Source organism: Eleutherodactylus coqui, chromosome 2, assembly GCF_035609145.1.
Source record: "Eleutherodactylus coqui strain aEleCoq1 chromosome 2, aEleCoq1.hap1, whole genome shotgun sequence".
NCBI classification, from domain to species: Eukaryota; Metazoa; Chordata; class Amphibia; order Anura; family Eleutherodactylidae; genus Eleutherodactylus; species Eleutherodactylus coqui.
This window is the reverse complement of record NC_089838.1, coordinates 318,410,723-318,434,032: the sequence shown is the minus strand read 5'-3', so window position 1 is coordinate 318,434,032 and position 23,310 is coordinate 318,410,723. Positions and strand designations below refer to the sequence as shown.

General features: G+C 41.3%; 1 protein-coding gene across 1 annotated transcript in view; it reads left to right on the top strand.

Moving 5' to 3' along the window:
• Positions 1-2,560: 2,560 nt before the first annotated feature.
• The window catches only part of C3 (complement C3), a 47,946-nt gene continuing 27,196 nt past the window's right edge, over positions 2,561-23,310 (top strand). The window contains exons 1-23 of the mRNA XM_066593741.1: positions 2,561-2,689; positions 5,101-5,287; positions 5,388-5,550; positions 5,790-5,860; positions 7,243-7,337; positions 9,039-9,121; positions 9,214-9,301; positions 11,232-11,334; positions 11,542-11,662; positions 12,419-12,534; positions 13,042-13,188; positions 14,097-14,300; positions 14,606-14,797; positions 15,301-15,462; positions 15,570-15,699; positions 16,863-16,937; positions 17,997-18,197; positions 18,842-18,953; positions 20,375-20,460; positions 21,083-21,222; positions 21,522-21,734; positions 22,132-22,198; positions 23,175-23,261. Coding sequence (XP_066449838.1) covers positions 2,628-2,689; positions 5,101-5,287; positions 5,388-5,550; positions 5,790-5,860; positions 7,243-7,337; positions 9,039-9,121; positions 9,214-9,301; positions 11,232-11,334; positions 11,542-11,662; positions 12,419-12,534; positions 13,042-13,188; positions 14,097-14,300; positions 14,606-14,797; positions 15,301-15,462; positions 15,570-15,699; positions 16,863-16,937; positions 17,997-18,197; positions 18,842-18,953; positions 20,375-20,460; positions 21,083-21,222; positions 21,522-21,734; positions 22,132-22,198; positions 23,175-23,261 — 2,905 coding nt within the window. The 5' untranslated portion in view covers positions 2,561-2,627. The remainder of the gene's footprint in view (positions 2,690-5,100; positions 5,288-5,387; positions 5,551-5,789; positions 5,861-7,242; positions 7,338-9,038; positions 9,122-9,213; positions 9,302-11,231; positions 11,335-11,541; positions 11,663-12,418; positions 12,535-13,041; positions 13,189-14,096; positions 14,301-14,605; positions 14,798-15,300; positions 15,463-15,569; positions 15,700-16,862; positions 16,938-17,996; positions 18,198-18,841; positions 18,954-20,374; positions 20,461-21,082; positions 21,223-21,521; positions 21,735-22,131; positions 22,199-23,174; positions 23,262-23,310) is intronic.

Sequence of the window (23,310 nt, the reverse complement as noted above, 5' to 3'; positions counted from 1 at the left end):
CCTCTCTTGCAAGTCTTAATTCATTATTAGCTTTAGCTGTTCTGACACTTGCCCTACAGTTTCTTCAGACCGCATTATATTCTTTTTTAGATATTCCCCTCTTTCCATTTGCTAAATATATTTGTTTTGCTTTTTAGCATGCATTTAGGTTCTGCGTTCATCCATCTTGGTCTCTTTAAATGCTTCCCATTCTTCCTTCTTTCAGGGATTGTTAACAATTATGCTTTGAGAATCTCATTTTGCGATATTTCCCAACCTTCTTGGACATTTCTGTCCTTAAGAACATCCAGCTATTGGATTCTTCGTCTTCTCTTTCTGAATTCATTAAAATCTGCATTTCTGAAATACAGCCTTGAGGTCTCAGTCTTCTATACAGAATTCAAGGATATCATGATCACTGCCTCCTAAGGTCCCAGACACCCTTACTTCCTCAACCATTTCCTCTTGGTTAATAAGATTTAGAAAAAAGATAGCAGATCCCCTTGTTTTCTATTCTACTTTTTGGAAGATAAAGTTGTCAGCAAGAGCAGATAAGAATTTGTTGGACCGCCAACAAATCTCTGGATAGGTAAAATCTCCCATGATCACTGTGCCATGCTTTATTGAGAACTTGGCCATCTGATCTAGAAAGAGTTCATCCATATCTTCTGCTTGTCCAGGCGGCCTATAGTAAATGCCTACAATGTTGTCCTTTTTGTTCTTCTCTTCTTGTATTCTTACCCAAACAGTTTCCACAGAACTACCAGCTCTGAAGCTTGAATCTCTGTAGAGATGTATGTTTTCCTAAAATACAATATAAATGTTACATTTGTCCTGGACTGCCAACAGGAACCTGGGACGAGGGCAGCCAGAATGGACACGAAAACTAGAAATACGGGAGGCTAGATGCAAGCAGAACAGGAGAGTAAGGTTATGGACAGAGTGGGCACTCAGAACCCCTCAGACTGAAAACACCTTGCAGCAGAGCACTCACCCTGAAAAGGATGCCCCCACTTTCTTCCAAGAGGACGGGGGTCCGAGGGGAACCAGAGTACTGGCAACAAAAAACAAATAGAGACAGACAATAAGAAAAAGACAAGAACAGTAGAAAATCAGACAAATACAAAACAGAGAACAAACCCGAACACAGGAGCCAGACACACAGAAGCTCGGAGCAGGCTGACTGCTCAGGGAACACTGAAAATCATCCACAACTCCCAGCCAGGAAAAGTTGGATTATATAGGGAAGAGGGAGAAGCCGATTGGCTGACAGAAATGTCAGTTACCAGCCACATCTCGCTGACACTTGCAGGACTAATTAACCTGGACTAGTAAGCACAGGAGATGTTAACCCTAACTAGTCATGATGATGCTGTGTTATTGTAGCGGAAACGCGTTGAAGCTTGTGAACACGCCTTATGTCTATTAGACTGATTAGAATACAGTAGAAGCAGTCCTGGTATTCTAATTTAATATAGCAAAAATTCATCTATTATGGGAATTCTGAGAATAGTGCAGTAAAAAATGTTTCCAGGAGAGATTGAGATTATTGTGGTTCTCCACTTGTTAGGAACCATTTTTCTCGTACCTAGATGACGGTTTTGGAATGTCACCCATCTATTTAGGTGACAACTACAGGATTGCATTGATTGCAATCGCTCTTTCCAGAATCAGTCCTTACTGCATTTTCTAGATTATCAGTTCTTCCACCGGAAGGATTGGTGAAAGTGTTTTTGTGTGAGTCTGTCACTTCGGCCTTATTGTTTTTAATATAGTTATTAATAATGGTTGTTTTTAATAAAGAGATAAGAATCATTCCAGTGAAAAGTAACGAGTCAGGATAGAACCCACAGAAACAAAGGTGTGTTGGCAAATACTAAACCGTGTGCTGACTGTGACAATAACACCTCCTCCTCTTTTATTAGTGAAGGAGAATGTGATAAAATACTGGTGGTGAAGGCATTACACTCTAAGCTGGCTGAGAGCTAAAGCTCCAAGATGCGATAGTAGAAGCACTTCATTTTTATTTACCAACATAGAGAACCAGCAAGTGAATGCGCGTTTCGTGGTCGAGCCCCTTCATCAGTTCGGCTGGATTAAACACAACGGGATGCCAGCGGGTGACACAAGTCCTGTATGTGACAGGGAGTCCGGGAGGTAAGAGGTCTGCTTCTTATAAATAAGCTGTATCCTTCAAGCCTTGTATTCCTATCATGTGTATCATTCCACCAAGTTCCTGTGATGCCTATGACATCATATTTCTCTTCCTGCTTTTCTGCTCCTCTACTTTCGTTCAGGATTTTTCATCTTTGTTCTTTATTTCGCAAGGTTCTCAGTTGTATTAATTAGTTGTGTATGTTTGCCTGCCTTTCACTTTCCATACTGTTCTAGTACTGTGCACTCTTGTCTCTGATTCTCTCTTTGTTTTGATGTGCTCAGGCTTCATCGATCCTTGACAATCAGTCCTAGCTGTGAAGGACACAGTCTGTGTATTTTGCCATATCTGCTGCTATTACTGGAAATTACAGAATTTGCAAATCTCCCCAGCTCCTCCTCGTTATTGATTGCAACAACTATTTGCTTATCCCTCCCACAGAGGATATAAAGTTCCACTGGCCACCAGAAACTGCACTGCATCCTGATACACCATGGGGTGCAGAGTTCTATGTCTCACCCTGCTCGCCCTACTGGCTGGTTGCTTTGGACAACCGTGAGTACAATTATTTTCTATTCCTTTTTAGACAAAAGTCAAAAACAAAGAAGTCGCATCCAGATTTTATGTTTGTTTTAGTGTTATTTTATACAGTCTGAGGGGCTATTCTGGCAAGGCTAGGAAGAGGGTACCCTGATCATTTTCAGGGTCCCCATTTACTAAGGGGTTTCCGAGAACAGGAATCTCAGGAGTCAACTAACATCACCAAGTACTATTTACCAGTGCATGGCGGCATTGTTTAGGAGTTGACCTGCAGAATTATGTGTTGACTATGTGGCATTGTTTTGTAGGCTCTTTAAGGTATTATTATTTGTATATTACATATTATTTGGACACTTTATGGTAATGTTATGTGGGCTACATTTGGCTGTATTACCTTGGCACTATGTGTCTGTATGATAGTATTGTGTAGGTGGAAATTACAAAAACTACTATCTAAAACGTAAGTGAGGGAGAGCATTCTTTTTGTGTTTTTGAGGGCGCCATTTTCTCTAAAACTACCCTAAAATGTTGATCATCATTATATCCACTAGAGATGAGCGAGCACGCTCGGATAAGGCAGTTACTCGAGTGAGCATCGCTCTTCTCGAGTAACTGCATTCTCGTCCAAGCAGGCTCGGAGGGGCGGCGGGAGGGATCTCTCACCCCCTCCCCCCGCTATCACCCGCCGCACCCCGCTGCTCCCCCAAGCCTGCTCAGACGAGAATGCAGTTACTCGAGAAGAGCAATGCTCGCTCGAGTAACTGCCTTATCAGAGCGTGCTCGCTCATCTCTAATATCCACTATTATATGTGATATGATATCACCAGACTGTATTGGATTTATTATTAGGGTGCTTTCACACGGACGGCGTGTTCCACAACAACATTACAGAATATGCCCTCTTGCAGAATATTCAGCATCACAATTCGTACTGCTAGCATGTGGATTTTGATGTTGAATTGAAAATGGCTTAAGGGCTCCCTCAAATGGGCGAATTTTTCATCAATATTGTGTGAACCACAACCAGGAGTGGGTCCAAAATATGGACAAAATGCAAATCTTTCCATTTATTTTCTTTCTATATGTTCCACTTCTAGTTTTGGCTCACAAAATACTGATGAAAATACGTCCATGTGAAGGAGCCCAAAATCTGCCAGCAATTCTGCATCAAAATCTGCATTTAGCTGTGCAGATTTCAGTGCAGTATTCCGGGACGCCATAGTCCGCCACGTTGTTGCGCACTATTCCATCCCGTGTGAAAGCACCTTGAGGGACTGTAAGCTCTGTGGTCATTTTCACCAAGCAGTGCTGGAATGCAAAAGGCTTGCAATGTAAATCTACTGATCAGTTCAAAAACAGGAGACATTTCAGAAGCAGTGGAGATTTAGGGCAATGGTAGAAACTGCCCCTTCAATAATGACACTAGGTCACTTCATACAGACTTTTTTTGTAGCAGTTTTTCATGCATTTTTTAAATTAAGCCAGAAATGGACTCAAAAGAAATGGGATATATCCAGGGAGGACTAAAGACCTCCATATACATTAGTGCCTAATAGTCCAAACTCGACGATAACGGCCGGGCTGCACAACTCCCTAATTTGTATGGGGTCCACTAAACTGTCCCCCGAGGGATGATGGGGACATTGCACTTTAATATAGATCCCTCCGTGCCCTGTGAGAGCTCTGGCGGCAGCTTACCTCCCTATGTTTGCTTAAGCCAAACAATCACTCCACAGGCAACTGTTGAAGGTGTACGGAGCTGTATACTTCTCCTTCCTGCAGGATCCATTTCTGGCTTTGGCTAGGAAAATTGCAACTTAAAAAGAAAAGTGTGCGGAAACCACCTTTAGGGAACACTGATCTAACTTTGTCCACGTCTGAAGCACAAGCCAGAACCTGTGGTACTTTTAATTTGCCATTGATTTGTGCTTGCTGAATTAAGCATGAGTAAATGGCCAAAAGTCCCCAGATCCTCCTCCACAATGGTCTCCATTCTGGTCATGGAGCCCGCTGTGGTGCTTGTTAGGAGCTATCTACCATAAGTATTCTAGGAATGTATGGCAGTGTTCTGTGCTTATTCTATGACTGTATTGAGTAGGCATTATATGGTATTATTATATAGGCACTCTGTGGCAGTGTTATATAGGCAGTATATAGCACTACAATAAAAGCATTCTACAAGGGAGTTATGTGGGCCCATATGGTTATGTTAATCAGCATTGTATAATCTAATTTTAAGACGTGTATGGAACTATTATTGGGGCAGAATTATGATAGTATCAAACTCTAGTTCAATCCTTCCAAGCAAGAAAATAATAGATATGTCACTCCCCACAATTTCTCCAAAAGAACCCCAGATATTTTAATCCAGTCAATGTTTATACTGAAAGGTTTGGCTGAAGTTTCTATCTGTGTTTCTGTGATAGATGCAATCTCATCACACCCAGCGTGCTACGGTTGGACAGCGAAGAAACCCTCGTCATAGATGGACACGACAAGGCTTTTGATGCTGACATTGAGATTCAAGATTTTCCCAAGAGAGGTTTTAGTTTGGTAAAGCAGAAGATCTCCCTGAATGCTGGCAACAAATTCCTTGGCGCAGCTAAAGTCACGGTAACACAATGGGCAAAAGTGCATCACTTGTGTATCTAGGAGTCCTTGATTCAGCTTTAACTGGAGTATTTGTAATTTTCTTCTTTCTTCTTCTCGTCAGATTCCATCCAAAGATTTAGCGAAGGACCAAAAAATCAAACAATATGTCTACGTGACTGTGAAGTCTCCCATATGCAATATGGAAAAGGTTGTTCTGCTGGGCTATCAAAGTGGCTATATCTTCACCCAGACTGATAAGACAATTTACACACCAGGGTCTACAGGTATTAACTTGGATTATATGGGCTATGACAGTTCACTTGTTGTTGAGGTCCCTGTACTGCTCAGTGCTGAGCTTCGGATGCAATATGTGATCTATGGAGCTCTGCTATGGGCCTATGAGGAGTTTACTCTACAACATGCAATCCACTGCTGAAATGCAATGGCCCCATATACTGGTTTTGCTCAGGCCCCTGTCCACCTTGCACGGTTGTCCAACATCTTTTCTGTCTTCTTTGCACAGTTCTCTATCGTATCTTTTCTATGAATTACAAGATGTCTCCCGTGAATAAAGCTGTGATCATTGAATTTCTGGTAAGTTCAGACTAATAAACTAACAAGACTAAGGGTGGTTTCACACCTGGGTCATGAGTTCCACCTTCCTGCTCCATTCGGAAAGCAGAAAATGCGAATCCCCGTGGCCGAACGGCTCCATCTCAGGAAGGAACCAAACAGTGCTGAAAGAACCCCATTGACTATAATGGGATCCATTCGGTTACAATTCAACTGCCCAGCTTTTAGCCAGAAGAAAAAGCGCTGCATGCACTGCTTTTTCTTCCAGTACTTTGAGTCAGATTTGCAACGGACCCGAGGTTTCGTTGCAGATGTGAAACCACCCTTTGCATTATAATATGGTCCCAAAATGACAGTGTCCTGTAGTACTCAAATAACATCACCTGAGGGCTCTTTCATACATTGGCGTATTTACGTTGGCAAGCATGTACGCCAAGCTCAGGACGCAGTCGGGTGGGGGGAGACAGATTAGCTCTGCTAACCTGTCTCCCCCTCTCTGCCCCCTCGCTGGCTCTCTGCAAGGGAAGGGAGCAGGATGGGGTGGGAGCTAGTGTGCTAAGCTCCTGCCCCTCTCCCTTTCCTTGTCGGCAGCCAGCAATGGAAGAGGGCGGCAAGGGGTGGGAGCTTAGCAACTAGTTTCACCCCACCTCCTCCCATTGCAAACAGCCAGCAAGGTACGGAGAGGAGGAAAGAAGGGGGAGGGAGTTTAGCAGTCACGCTGCTAAACTCCCTCCCACCTCCCTTCTCCGGCGGCTGTCATTGGCTCCCATGGCCGTGGCCGTATTCCGGACAGGAAAGATAGTTGCTGAAACTATCTATCCTGGTCAGCATAAAAGTGCCCAGCCAAAATGAGCTATCTTAGCCGGCCAGGCGCTTTTACGCCGCGGGAATACGCCTGTGGGATCTGATGCACTGGAATCCAATGCATCAGATGGTAGCGTATATCAACCGGCCTTGAAAACACCAGCCGATATACACTTGTGTGAATCCAGCCTGAGAGTGCTGAAACAATACTGCAATACAGTGTATACTTTGCTACTACTATACAGTGCCCCATATGAGTACTACACAATGACTGAATAGTACCACAAAACAAAGAGAGGGTTAGGGTAAATCAAGAATGGTAGAATAGGTAATGTTGAGATGCCCTTGAGTGGTGAATTCCCTCAAATGTTTCTCAAGCAGTAAGGACCATTACTGGTGCCAAGTTCTCTAAGCAGACCTCATTGTGTAGACTTCAACCAAGGCCTTATTGAAGTGACCCCTTGCCTGAAGACAACAATTTCTATAATTGCGTATATATTAACATTCTCACACAGTTTATGGGATCATTTTCCCCAGATGATATTATTTTACACCTATTACATTGGATGCTTCATCTTCATTCTCTTTTTATCTTTCAGACCCCTGAAAATATAATTGTTAGAAGAGACACAGTCAAAACTGAAGGAGAATCCGGCATCCTCTCCTTATCCCACAAACTAACAGAACTAGTGAGGTAAATACATTCCTCTGCTTAATGTGATACACCAATGCCAGTCAGCTGCTGCAAAGGCAAATAAAGTCTTGGGGTGCATTAAAAGAGGTATAGGGGCGAAGGACGAGAACATTATCCTTCCATTATATAAGGCACTTGTCAGGCCTCACATGGAATACTGCGTACAATTCTGGACACCGGTGCTCAGGAAAGATGTCACAGTGCTTGAAGGGGTTCAAAGAAGGGCAACTAAACTAATACATGGAATGACGGGACTGGAATACCCACAGAGGCTATCCAAATTGGGACTATTTACTCTAGAAAAAAGAAGGTTAAGAGGCGACCAAATAACCATGTATAAGTACATGAGGGGACAACACATGGATCTCTCCCGCGATCTGTTTACACCCAGGACCACGACGGTAACAAGAGGACATCCGCTACGATTAGAGGAAAGTAGGTTTCATCACCAACATAGAAAGGGGTTCTTTACTGTAAGAGCAGTTAGACTGTGGAACTCTCTACCGGAGGAAGTGGTGATGGCAAAATCGATAGAGGAGTTTAAAAGGGGACTTGATGTCTTTCTGGAGAAGAAGTATATTACAGGATATAAATATTAGGTTAAGGGTCAATCCTGGTATACAGGCAGGTAGGAACTATTAGGGGTTGATCCAGGGAACAGTCTGATTGCCATTAGGGAGTCGGGAAGGAATTTTTCCCCCAAAAGGGCTAATTGGCTTCTGGCCCTGGGGTTTTTTGCCTTCCTCTGGATCAACAGAGTAGGATAGACAGGCTGGACTAGATGGACAATGTCTTCATTCGGCCTTACATACTATGTTACTATGTTACTATATTAGGAAACATCTCAACAATCCAATGTGCTGTGAACAAGACAGGATGGGAACCATGAAAGTGATAGAGTAATAGTTATTGCAGTGGGAATTTGGCCAGTATGTTTTTAAAGTGGCATTCATAAAATGTGAAATCACTGATCTTAGCGATATAATTACTGCTGACATATGAAGACATTTCCCAGGAGCCGTAACAAAACAGGATAATCTGATTACATGTAAGTGGCTGGCTGTTGTATATATTGTATATTTTTATGTCACTTATTGCCTATTCTTTTCCAGAACAAAGTCCCCCCCCCCCCCTTCTTTCTGGCAGTCCTTGCGGTCTGGGCTCAGGCACATACACACTAGCCTTCTTAATAACCTCATACTGTATTAATAAACAATACATATAGAAAAATAATGGTCAAGTGATGATAGTAAAGTGCTTGTCTGAGATAGAAAAAAGTTTTCTTTCCAAAAAATGATAATAATCTTACACTCCCTGCTCATCCCCCGCCGGTGGCTCCGGGTGTCCATGCTGCTCATTTTTACAGACTGTAGTCAGCTTAAGCCATTTCCAAACAAGCTGCTGTAGAACAGAGTTCAGCATTCGTCGTTAAGCTCTGTCATTGGCTGCAGCTGCATTTTTATGGGATGTCACAGGCTGATTGCAACCTGTAAACAAACAGCACAGTGGAGACCAGAGCCAGCAGGAGGATCGAGCGGGGAGCAGTGAGTATGAGCTCTATGAGCTCTTAATTATGTTTCCACATTGGGGGATCCCTTTTTCAACAAACTTTTTATTTTTTAATATTGCTATAAAATGCTTAGTTGAATAGTGCCCTACAGTGCTCATATAATACAATGCCATATTAATCTGCCTCTGCAGTGTGGGGGTATGGACCATATCAGCAAAATATGAAGAGACGCCACAGCAAAATTACACCACAAACTTTGAAGTGAAAGATTACGGTAAGAGAATTTCCCTCTGGAACATGCTGGCAATATCAGTTCATAGTTGGTTCTTTTTATACAGCTAATAATTTCCACTTTTCCCCATGTAGTCCTACCCACATTCGAGATACAGATGATTCCAGAGAAGAAATTCTTTCACATTGATGACAAAGAATTTGTAGTGGATATTAAAGCAAAGTAAGTGCATGATCAGTGTGAATGGAGAATATGAGTGTTTGATCACATTTTATTAAACGCTTGCACCGTTATGTGGATGGGAGGGGTCCTTCTGTTATAGCAAATATGTGCAAGAGAAAAACGGAGATTAAGCTCCACCTACCACAAATTTTTGAAGAATGAAGCTTTGACATTGAATACAGGAGACACCTAGATCTTGGCTGTAGATGGCTCCTGCAAATTTCAACTCGTTGGTCCAGATGTCTTCAGGTCAACTTAAGTCTAAGGGCTAAGTCACACAGGCGCATCGGCACCCGTACACAGGCGCCGATGCGCCTGTGTGACTGAGCCCTCATTGCAGGAAGAAGACGGCCGTAATTCAAGACGGACGTCTCTCTGCAGCGCTGAAGAAAGAACACATGGCCGGCAATGAAGCCGGTCACATGTTCTTTCTCCCGGCGCTGCAGAGAGACGTCCGTCTTGGGGTACGGCCGTCTTTCTCCTGCAGTAACACGTGCGCCGATGCGCCTGTGTGACTGAGCCCTAAGGTTATTTTAATAACTATAAAATGTTTACGGAGCAGACGGTCCTTCAATGTCCACCTTCCAGGAAAACAAAATGTAAACAGTTTGGATTTTTAACTTCAGATCATTTATTTGCTCGAAAGTAAGCAGCATCAAGGGTGTTTGGTGCCTTATTTCCATTAAATAACATATACTTGATGTAAAGCATACCTGAGTTTTCAATACATTTTTTCACTAATACATCAGGTTCTCCTTACACTCATTTGGTGCTGTTTACTCCCTGTTTCATGTCTGTAAGTTCTGATTTTCAGGTGGCCTTCCCCAATCCTGTTTGCAATGCACTTTTAGGGAGGGGCGTGTAGCAAAAGTTCCCTGACCTGACTTCCTTGCCCTTACTTTCCATGTTGCATTGCATTGTTTCTGGTCCAATCAGCAGGAAGGCAGTATCTGAATGCCCACCCCTCTGCTTTCAGAATGATCAGGCATTTAGAGACATTCTGGCCAAATGGTTAATAAACCCAATATAATGTGTGTGTATTAGAGATGAGCGAACATGTCCGTTACGGACACATCCGCACCCGGACACCGGCTTTGCCGAACACTGCAGTGTTCGCGCGTAAAGGTCCGGGTGCCGCCGGGGGGCGGGGAGATGCGCGGCGGCGCGGGCGGCAGTAGCGGGGAACAGGGGGGAGCCCTCTCTCTCTCCCTCTCCCCCCCACTCCCCGCCGCACCCCCCCCCCCCGCCCTGCCACGGCGGCCCCCGAACTTTTTCGCCCGAACACTGAAGTGTTCGCAAAGTTCGGTGTTCGGGCGAAAAAGGGGCGGGGCCGAACGTGTTCGCTCATCTCTAGTGTGTATGTGTGTAATATGTGCATACACACACACACATGCTGTAATAGCAGGAAAGGCAGAGACTGTGGAGATTGTTATCACAGTGTTTGCAAATCTGTCAGACTGCAGTCTGTATGTGCAGGAGATCCACATGTAAAGGTAGCCCTTCTCTCTGTTGCTATGGAAATGTCCCTGTCGCCTTGTTACTAAGGAAGCTCTGTACCTAACCACAGAGAGTGGATTGCAGAGAAACAGTCAGGGAGACGCCCTATGGCAGCCACTTCAAACGTGATTTACACTGGAAAAGCAACAACATTTTTAATGCAAGTATATTACAGAAATGATGAGACTAACACAAGCCAGTAGATATGAAGAAGTTGTCTGAAAAGCTAGTGCTCCTTTAACCAAATTTGAGACTAAACAGTGGTGGTGAGGGTAGACCAATACCTCTTAAAAATGGTGTCTGTAACTACTTGTGATCAGTGAAATCTGACCCAGATGGACTAGTGCTCAGAAATATATCCACAGGGGAGGACTGTTACCCCACAACTGTACTGCTTTTAATTTGGCTTCTCTGGTTTCCTCTTCAATATCAGATTCCTCTATGGAAAGCCTGTAAGTGGTTCGGCATTTGTAATGTTTGGGGTGAAGAAAGATGGTGTAAAGACCGGTCTACCAAGTACTCTGAGACGGATTACGGTAGGAAAATGACATTTCTAAATGTCATTAAGAATGTATGCCTTCTTTTTTGTAATAAAGTAATTTTCTGAAGTTTTATATTTGAACATATTTTAGGCCTCTTGTGGACCTTTTGTTTATTGTTTGGCTTTCATTTCTCGTAGGTTTTTTTTCTACGACCATTTGTTATTCATTGCCTTTTCTTGATGATTATTTTCTGTCCATTAGCTTACGGATGGGGAAGAACATGCTACGTTGGAGAGAGAAGATCTTGTGAAGAACTTTAAAAATGTGGATGACATGTTGCAGTATACCATATATATGACAATTACTCTTATAGCTGATCCTGGTGAGTAATGTGAAGGGGAATGAACCTACATACCTTCGGTCATTTGGATGTACTTTTTTATATATGCTGTCTATATACAGTTTCTACGTACTGCATATTCAAAAACTATATCAGTCTACGTCTTTGCTATTGGTAATTTACCACTGGTGGGCAGTACAGTATTTTGTTATATTTTAATTCTTGACTGAAGTATGACATACAGGTTTGTTTTTTTCCAATCAGTAAAAAAATAATTAGGCTGCCTGTCTACAGGCGTTGCGGTATCCCGCTGCGGATCTCCGCCACAGGAGCTGCCGCCCGGGGGCAGGAGCCGGCAGACGGATCTCGGCTGTCAGTCTTATCTAATAGATAGGCTGACCACGGAGGACCGCAGAGACTCGATTTACCGACCGCGAGCGGAGAATGGCAATAATTCTTCGCTCATGGACAGGGGGAAAGCGTCCTCCATAGCAACACTATGGAGAGCTTAAATTGCGTTCCCCGTGGCTGGATTTTCGCCGCAGGGAACGCAATTCAAACTTGCCCGTGGAAAGGCAGCCTTACTGAAGAAGTTATTAATTGCAGATCGACAATATCCTCGTCTTAGTGCCTACTTGATAGTATTCATTTAAGCTAATACAAAATCTGTATAACATCCCACCCATAGCGTTAATGCTAGAATATTGGAGAAGGGGAGCAAATAACACCCGGAATACATTACAATGAGCCCTCAATATAGTCCTGTATTCGCCTCATGGGTTCATGTCTTCATTTTAGGCACTGAAATTGTGGAAAGTGAACTGGAAGACATTTATATTGTGAAATCACCATATAAAATTCTTTTCACCAAAACCTCCAAACATTTCAAGCCTGGAATGCCATTTGACCTTATGGTATGTGACTATTTTTGACATTGTATCTATTAAAGTAGGTAATACAGGTGTGTGTGTGACAAGCCACCAGTACATACCTCAACACAACATTAAACTGTGTAGGCTATATTCTAACAAAGCTATCCTATTTCTCAGCAGCCTTTACAGGCTAAGACCATGTGAAGTGTTGTGTTTTCAAAACATCTTGAGATTCACAGGTTTAAGACCAATGGTCCACCCCATTCTACTTAATTATTAAAGCATGTCTATATTCACACACGAACATCCTACTTTGGGTACTGATTCTTTAGAATTAACGTACAGTAACCAGAAAAGAGTGCAATCTAGAAGTTAAGGCTTGGAGAAGTCTGAATGAAATTTTTGTAAATGTAATAATTGATACTTTTTCTATGGTTCAGATGAAATTGCAGGTATATTCTTTTCTGCCTTTATTTAAATGAGGACCATAAAGTGTAATATCCCTGCATTTAGCTGTACAATTCTAAGATGCCTTCCATTATGTCAAAGGTGTTTGTGACAAATCCTGATGGTTCACCAGCAATTCGAATCCCGGTGGTGGCTGAACCCGGAAAGGTAGAGGGTGTTACAGGAGCAGAGGGGACAGCCAAGCTGACGCTGAACACCGCTTCAAATATAAATTCCCTTCAAATAACTGTGAGTATCTCTGCAATTAAAATAGAGTGGAACCCGCTCTTGAAGACTCTGAACATCCATACACAACATGGGTATACCGTAGATTTCAGTTGGCTCTGAGTGGTGCCTTATTTCTCCCATGGTGGTGGTACAGGGGAATTATACAATGGTGCAAAGTTCTGTCACAGATTACAACTGTTCACTAGGACTTACAGCAGCTATACATCCGATAAGCTAACGAGTGTTCAATTTAAGTAATTGAGATGCTTGTCTGTCCGTAATATAAGACATTTTATGTAAAAAGTCCTCAGTTTCAGAGGACCAAGAGTGTCAGAGTCTTCACTATCTAGAGGGCCAATGTTGCAATGCATTGGCCCAATCTTCTTATCAATGCAGTGAAGTATAAGCCAATACAGGAGGGACAAAAAGGGCTATATAGGCTTATAATATGTCCGCATTGGATGGACGTTATTTGAGCAGTTATAGATTAGAGAGGTTCAGCTAAAAGTCTTTTGGTAAAATAGACACAAAACTATTAAACGGCATGCTGAGGAAGAATGTAGCCGGTATCATATTCCCTCCACAGGCGATGCCAACCTTGTCAGAGATATAATCTCCAATAAAATGAAGAATCCTAGTACTACACAACAGGGACACCTCCAAGGTGCAGACTTCAAGACAGACCACAGGGGAAGAGTTTAAAATACTTTTTATTGATAAGCCTTATGAGTACAATGTGTTTCAATGCTCAGGGTATTTACTTATTTAAAAAAGTGGGACATTTTGTTGAGCCTAATCAATAAATACAATTTTTTGTTGATCCACCGTGGTTTCCTAAGGAGTCTGTATGTTTGAGGCGTCTGAATTGCTCTTTTTATCACCTAGTGTCTCAATATATTCTGTGATCTTCCAATCTCTTCTGATTACAGGTGAAAACAGCATATGCTAATATCCCTCCTGCTCAGCAAGCAACTGCAACAATGACAGCCAGTGCTTATCAGTCAACTGGAAACTACCTGCACATTGGTATCACTGCTACAGAAGTCAAACCTGGAGACAATCTTGCTATCAATTTCAATATTCGTAATACCAACCCAGCCGTTCAGAACCAGATACAGCACTTCACCTACCTGGTAAATAGTTCCTATATGTGCCATAATAACGTTCAGGAATAGCTAGACTTTCAGAAATATCTACAGGCACATTAGCCCTCTGTCAGAACAAAAAAGATTGTAGTGTGTTTTATTTGTTTCCACCAGGTAGAACACAATATGTAGTATTCTATTTCAAATCATTTCTGCATGCAGCAGACCTTGTAGAAGCTATTGTATGACCATGACTACAAGGACTATGGCTGTTATAACTGAAATGTAAGATCTGTTATGTGACCATTCAGATGCAGGTCTGAGCTTCTATGTATGGGTTTCTTCTTTTTTAGATCATGAACAAGGGACGGATACAGAAAGTGGACAGACAACCTCGGTTGCAGGGTCAAGCTTTGGTTACCATGTCTCTCCCCGTCAAAGAAGACTTAATTCCATCTTTCCGTTTAATTGCATATTACATGATTGGAAATGAGATGGTGTCAGATTCTATCTGGGTGGATGTAACAGACTCCTGCATGGGAACGGTGAGGCATCTTATCTGGAAATTTTAAAAAAAGTCTTCAGAGATTGGGGTCATAAGGGTCTGACAGCCGAACCAGCAACTATCATCAATAGTCGTTCAACTGAATGGAGGCGGAGCTGGCCAGAGATCGTTCCAGCCCGCCTGCCTCCATTCACAGCAAACAGCAATCGCTTAAAGATTGAATGGCTCCTATTTACACGGTCCAACTATCACTTGGATTTAACCAAAACAGCAAGCGACTCCGATTGGTTAGTGCCCTGTTGGTAGCCGCAAGTACATGGGAAGACTAAATTTGCTCTTTCCAGCTATAATTTGGGCCCTGTGTAAAGATATCGTAAGTTGTAGAGACAATAGTTGTCAGGTAGAAGAGAAGACTATATAGTGTTACGTAGACACATACAGATATGCATCAGATCATCTTCAAACTATTCATGGAACCTATCTTACAATGTTACCTGCACTATAGAGAGAATGCTAACACACCTATGTTTTACCTTGACACAGCTGTTGGTGACAGGTAACACAGAGAGAGACAACAAAGCCCAAATCCCTGGTTCTTCCATGAAACTGAAACTGCAAGCAGATCACAAGGCTAACGTGGGATTGGTAGCTGTAGACAAAGGTGTCTATGTGCTAAACAGCAAATTTAAGATGTCTCAAAAGAAGGTGAGGAGTTTATTGTAAACCACATTACAAATCATCTCCTTACAAAAGTGTGACAAGCAATTCATTTCTGATGGTCTAACTTATCCACGTCTGTCTTACCTGTCTAGGTGTGGGACACTGTGGAGAAGTCAGACATTGGCTGTACACCTGGAAGTGGTGCCAACAGTATGGGGGTGTTTTATGATGCTGGCTTGGCCCTACAGTCAAGTACTCAAGCAACAACCCAGCAGAGATCAGGTGACAGAGATCCTCCCGAGTTGCAGAGAGGAAATATTTTATTAAATAATGTTGTTCTTCTAAAAAGATGAATTTTTAGATTACATTTGAAAGATTGTAGAATAGAAGAGTTTCTCTTCATACTCTCTCCTTCTATGCCTTTTTTAGAGAGGGGAAAGGCATAAGTGGAGATAGTATGAAAAGAAAGTGGGTAGAAGCATGGGGCAAGCCAAAAGGAGGGAATACAAAGAGAAGATTGGTAGAGACTTGAAAGTCATGAAAATAAAGGTGGTCATATACAATAGATTAATTTTGGTCCAACCTGCCTATTTGGATGGAACTAGCTGACCATGTAATGTGCATGTGGAAGTCCTGACCTTCCTAGTACAGGAAATCGGGCTGTTGGATTTCAACATGCCTGATCCTTATGTTTTCAAGTGAGGTAAGCTGCCACCACCAGAGGTATCCGACAGTGGCTTACTCAACTCCCCTCATTAAACCTCCTACATGCTAAGTTGAGCCAAGTCGTCATGGTATGGGGTGTTGGTTGGAATAGCTGTTGGCAACTATCTAAGCTGTCTGGCGAGCTTAAGATTGTGAAAAGATGATTATAGGACAGGAGACTCAAGGAAGAAATCTTGAAGATGAGAACTTGAAGATGTGATAATAAAAAAGAGGAAGAGATTATTTTAGTGTAATCTTGAACGAGAAAAAAATGAAGAAGTATCAAGAGTAAAGGAAGAGAAAGAAATGGGCGAAGTCCTGAGGAGAAAATATGAGGATGTGATGAGTATAGGAGTCCAGAGTTGTGGCAGAGGCCCTGACGACAAAGGGATGAAATGATCATAAGAGTATAGGAATGAATCACAGGGCAGGTCCTGAACTGAGAATTTGATGCAGTGAAAAGAGAAGAAGAGCGGAGAGTCATGGGAATATAAAGAGGTAATGAGTAGAGGGCAGAAAAGTAATGAAACAAGTCTTCAAAGAGAGAACATAGAGGTCATAAGTAGACAAGTGGATAATAAATGGGGAAAATTCTCAAAATAAATCTTCAATACAAACCGTCATTTTTAACCATTGAGAGTGATTATCCCCTTAGAATCTTACATGATAAACAATGAACTGTGACTGCCAAAAAGGCAAATGTTAATCACTCTTTTTATTTCTATTTCATCCACAATCAGAACCACATTGTGAAGTCCGTGCTGCTCGGAGACGCCGCTCCTCTGCACAACTAGTTGAACAAAAGGCTACTTATGGTGAGATGAAGGGCAGTGGACGATGATCATCCAGTTAGCTAAGGGTTTCACTTTTTTGTCTTATTAACTAGAATTTCAGACTTTGCTTGCACATTCAATAGCAGGTATTGTTGAACTCTTTGGTGTCCTTAAATAAAATTGCACAGTGAGCAAGAAGAGGAGGAGAAATGGCTTCTACCACATAGGGGTTGTTTCTTTGTATCCACATTACAGGATAATACATTGACCTCAGTGAACTTTTTCTATTTATTTTTTTAAACCTTTTTTTAAAGGGGTTCTGACATGAATAATGTTTTTATGCTTTAGCAGCCATTGTTCCCTGGTCTGCCTAATGGACCCAGGGAACCAATAGTTTAATGGCTGCTAAAGCATAAAAAGATAATACTTACCTGTTCTTCTGTTGTTGTTGACATCGGGGGGGTCATCTCCCGGCAGGCGCTGTTCCTCCTCTTCTGTCTGCACGAGCCGCGCCACTCCGGGATCGCGCGCATGCGCAGTGGAGAGGTGCCCTCTGACAGGAGTCAGGACGGGCTGCGTCTCCACTGCGCATGCGCAGCACTCCGGAGTTCAGCAGGACGGACGGGCCGCCCACAGCAAGCACTGCTTGTGACGTGCTTGCTGTGAGCGGTCCGTCCGTTCACCTCGGAAGTGCCTGACGGACGGACCAGAGCAGGAAGCGGTCTTTTTGACCGCTCCTGCTCTGCTTTAAAGGCACAGAAGAAGATGCCGGCTGGAGGGGACATGCCTGGCGATCGGGCGAGGCTAGGCAAGGTGAGTACAAATTTTTTTTTTTAATGTCAGAACCCCTTTAACTTTCCTATGTTATTACTATATAACTAGTTCATCACCTAAAGTGTAATTAATAAAGACAAATACTTCATGGCACAAACTGACTTGAGTTCATAATACCACAAACCATATCAATTTCACTGTAAATAGTAGGAATTTCCACGTAAGCTCACATCTTGAGTTTTATACTGATGTTAGTTGGGATTGCTCTAATTTGTGTAAATATGACTTTAGACTGGGCATAATTATTAGTGAAAATGTATTTTTCAGCCTCCAAGTACAAAGATTCAGTGAGAAAATGCTGCACTGATGGCATGGATGATAATCCAATGGGTCACAACTGTGAAAGACGAGCAGAAAACATCTTGGAAGGCAAAGAATGCTTGGACGCTTTCTTGGACTGCTGCAAATATTTCACACAGAAGAGGGAACAGGAGAAAGCTCTAAAAGACACAGATACACATGGCAGAAGTAAGAAGTGGGAGCTCAGTGGGATCGGGGGAAGTACACAGTAGAATGCAGACCCTTAGTAAAGCTGTAAGGGCATGTTCAAATGTTGCAGATCTGCTGCGGAAAATTCGATCTGCAATATCTGAACAGTCTGCGGCGCTATTGGTTCCAATAAAAAATCTGAAACTAACAGAATGGCAGCAGAGAAAAAGCATTCCTTTTTTTTTTTTTTTTTTGAAAACCCATTGAAATAAACGGGGAAAAAGATAATGGAAAGACATTTATTTCAGTTTTAATTCCATTTCTCAGCTCCAAAAGCGAAACATGTAGGCTGAAAGCCCTACTTGACTATTCGATAACCCAGCCGACACCCAAGCACCTAATTTAGGCAGGATAGGTAACTTGGGGTAGAGGGGGGATTCTGGAGATATATGCAGGTCCCAAATCTGGGACCCCAATCTATCAGAATTTTAATGCATATCCCATGGATATGCTATCAAAGTCTCAGATGTGAATATGTGTTTAAACCGGGCCTCTCTCTCTTACGATTTTATTAATTGTAATTTTGTAAAGACACATTTAGGTGGAGGACCTACTTAAATATAGTGAATTCTATAGTACTTCAAAAATGTTCAGCTATAAACGTGCCATATTTTCTTCTGCAGGTGATGATGATGATGACTATCTCCCAGATGCTGATATTGTTTCCAGAACAGAATTTCCAGAGTCCTGGTTCTGGAAGATAGAGTCAATGACAGAAAGACCTGATAATAATGGGTAATTCTCACAATTCATGACTACTATTTAAAGGAAATATTAATTAGTTTTTAAATATAGCAAAGCAGTCATATTGTACTGTGAGAGTGTGATCATTTTCTACTTCCACATGAGGTCCAGGAGACATTAAGTAGTCACTTTTCCAAATGTGTGGATTTAGTAAGATGGCATAAACAGAATGGAGGCGCCCAATGGTTATGGCCAAAATACCCCCTTTCCCTATCCTTATTATGGTGCTTTGTTGTGCTACCCATACTTGCTAGTGTTATCGGACCACACCGGTACCGATCTGATGACCTCGTTGCCAGGTGCCAAATTGGTAGATATGGAATTCGTGATGAGAAGATTTGCTAGCAATTATCTATCAATAGCATGAATCACTCCATGTTATGTCAAGACACTTCTCCAGTGAGAATCTCAATGAAATTCTACTTTATTATCAACATTGCCAACTCTTATACAGTAAGACGAGGGCATATCCAAGTGTTGCCTGGTACAAAGATTAGTGTTATGTAGTTTACTGTTACAAAGGTGAAAATACTTATTGATCATAAGACTTATTGACATCTACCAAATATTCTCAAAGCTCTTAAGGCTCGTCTCAGACATAGAAATTAAGTCAGGATATTGCTGTTGCATTAGACAATATTTCTGCAATAGCTGTGTGTCTTCTCTGTTAACATAGCTTAGCCTTATTTAATTTGTCTGTTGACTTCTTATCTTAAAATCCTAGTTACTGGCACTACAAAGCATAGGTTTTAGTCTTCTATTTAAGGGTCAATAGTCCAATACAAGGTAAGAAACATACACTTATTGCATTCTGAAACTTAACACTTTATATTCCATGACACTAGTAACACGGTTTCTCTGAAAATCCTGCAAAGTTTTGCCACCCAGTGGTAAAGGAGGTGGGAGCAACTACAGTTGCAAGCAAAATTATTCAACCCCCAGGGCAGATTAGTTTGACAAACTTACAAACTTTCAGCAAAATGGCATTTTGTGTTGACTTTGCAGAAGGCACTTGTTATGTTACTTGCGTTAAGCTATTCATATCGTTCTGGTATGATTGTTTTTTTGCAAACAGCTGAAAGTTTGAATAATTTTTATTGCAACTGCAAGGGCTGGCTCCTCTCTTCAAGGGCCCCGTAGCAGCTATGTGAACTATCTCTGTGGCACATGCAGCCTTAGGACCAGGTACTGGCATCTATGGCTTCAATCTGAGACTCCCTCTCCTTTGCTCTCTCCTACCATTCTACTACAGGACCATTGAGGCATAAAATACAGGATGACAAAGGGAAATCTCCGTGGCAGCTATTTTTGGGAGTTTACTTCCTTTACTCTTTTAAAAATATTAGCACGATAAAACACTATATGCAGATACTATAATTTATATATTCCTTTCACTGAGATTTTTTCTTTAGAATTTCAACCAAAGTTCTCAACCTCTTCTTGAAGGACTCTATCACTACTTGGGAGGTCCTGGCTGTGAGTCTCTCTCAAAATAAAGGTAAATAACCCATGATAGGGGCTCAGTATCTTCTAGGAAGATGGCCAGGTGTTAATTTACAGGTGTGTTTTGCATATTTCTTTGTGTAATGACCCCATGAAAACACAGATGTAGAGTATAAGTAGTCAGATAACGGAATTATTAAGCAATTTAATATATCAGAAAAATCTATACAATAATATTTGTTTTATGGTAGCAGTGATCATTGGGATATATTCAGCTGTGCAATATCTCACCCAAGGATGACTATTATATGACACCTAGCACTGTAACTCTATAGTAGGCAACATTCTTGAAAGTTTGCATCTTTAATTCACTCAATTAACATAAAAGGTATCAATGTCGGCATGTTCCATGTCTACTGACAGGCTAGCCAGAATCTAGTGATTATGATGAGGATTTCAAATGTTTACCGGTATTATTCTGGTTATGTTAATCTTTAAGAAATATAGTTTCTAAAGCTTCTGCCAAATTTATTTGATGATGTTTGATTTGGGTGGTTCCTTCCAAATAATTCCTGATTTGTTTAAATGTCATGATCAGAAAACATATTAAAGGCTATGTGAGATTAAATGTCGATACAGTCTATTATATACATTGAGGGTTTCTGTCTTGTCCTCAGGTATTTGTGTTGCCAAGCCTTATGAAATTCAAGTAATAAAGGACTTCTTCATGGACATGAGGCTCCCATACTCTGTGGTGAGAAATGAGCAGGTAGAAATCCGAACCGTACTCTACAACTATGGCAACGAAAGGATCAAGGTAAGGAATAGCTTCTGAGGGCTCCACAACTATGAGTGCAATTCATAACTTTCATGAGTCTGTTTTACTTATTACATTATCATAGACTATCATAAAACTTCAGCTGGCTCTTGATGTTTCATCACATTTTGTTAGATTAACAATTACTCACAAACACATCTTACTTGATGCAGGTCTGTTGATCTTTATGTCCTTTATCTTCTTTATAGCCAAGTCTATTCCAAAACTTCTATATGGACAGTATTCGCATTCCCATATTCCTTTCCCTATTGTCATAGCTTTTAATGTCTTCCTCTTAGGTACGAGTGACACTTACTCACAACCCAGAGTTTTGCAGTCTGTCTACGGCCAAAGCAAACTTCCAGCAGTTTGTCTTTATTAATCCTCAGTCTTCTGTAGCTGTTCCTCACATTATTGTCCCATTGAATCTGGGTTTACATGAAATAGAGGTGAAGGCTGCAGTATTTGGACAGTTTGTGTCAGATGGTGTCCGGAAGAAACTGAAAGTTGTGGTAAGTAAGCAAGACAAGTCTCTATACTCTACATTATAGAAAAATGTGGTCTTAGAATCACTTCAAACAACATATGTAGTCTTTAATGTTTCTAGCAATCCAACATTCACACAAATTAATGTTTTTCTTTCTTTTTTTACTATATTTTTAACTTCTGTAGCCCCATCTCCATCTTTTTGTATTGATCATTTTCAAATCAACTGCCAGAATCATACGTAAAAAGAGAGAAACAGAAACACACATTCACTAAAAGATTATAGGCTCTACATTTTTGAAAGTTGCCTTTCAAGTCGTACCAGTAGATCACTGTATTTATTCTTTTAGACCTGATATATATCTCATTGCATCAGTTGCCCAATAGGAAACAACTAACCTATATCCTTATATTGTTTTTCAGCCAGAAGGCGTTCGTTTGACAAAAAATATAAAATTAGTGACACTGGAACCAGAGGTCAAAGGAGAAGGTGAGCCCACAAACTTCACAATTATCTATTGTTTGTCTGAGCCCTCTTCTACTCTCATTAGTTTACAAAGAAGATTGGACAAAATGATGATTTGGGAGTAGACTTAGGACTCATTTAGACGCAACAATGATCGCTCTGAATTTGCTCAAACGTCAGTTTCAGTGACAGTTTTGAGCGATCATTTTGCATAAACTCTTAAGTTGCTACTCGGCTACTTAAGAGTTTATTAGCGTGCAAATGAAGCCTTTCGCTGAATGCAGATAACAGCTGAAGGTCTGTTATCTGCATTCAGTTCTGTTGTTCTGCTGAAAGAATGCTATCAGCGCTATCACGCTGAAAACTCAGTGTGTCGTCTTAATAAGACACATCGCTGACTTCAAGCTAGCTTAGAGTCAGCAATGAATAAATAGTGTATGAAAAGTATACAATAAGCATGTGTTTATACGCAACAATTATCTCTCAAAAGATGGCCTTTGCGCGAATTTTGAGCAATAATCTAAATGGGCCTTAACACTTGATTATAGAATTAGACACTACACGTTGGGTATATTTGCATATGTTACCACAGAGATTTGTAGGTTTGCATTACCACTGTATTCACAAGATGGTAGAATAATTTTAATGCAGACTATTTGCAAAGTTACTTTACTTTGTTATTGTAGATGCATTGGAACAATAAAATTGGTTTATAGAGTCTACATTGCTTTAATGATAGTTTTTGAAAAAAAGATGAATATTCACTAGAAATTATTTACTTGAAGTGAACCATGAATAATATATTATTATGAAATGATGGACTTTCATTCTAGAAGCAAGTTAACCCAAGACAATTTTTTTCTTTCTATCCCTCAATGATAAGATTAGTCATGAAACTACCCTAATAATGGTTTTCAGAACATTATAGATGTGATTATTTTCTAACCATGACCACACAACTACAGTTGTCACTGCCTGATCTGTCTTTTACCTCCAATAGGTGGTGTTCAGGAAGAGACTGTAACTCCACTGGATGAGAAAAACATTGTACCTAGGACAGACGTTGAAACAATTGTGACTATTCAAGGTATAAGATGCCTTTGTACCACAGCTATGACTTCATACATGCTGTTCTT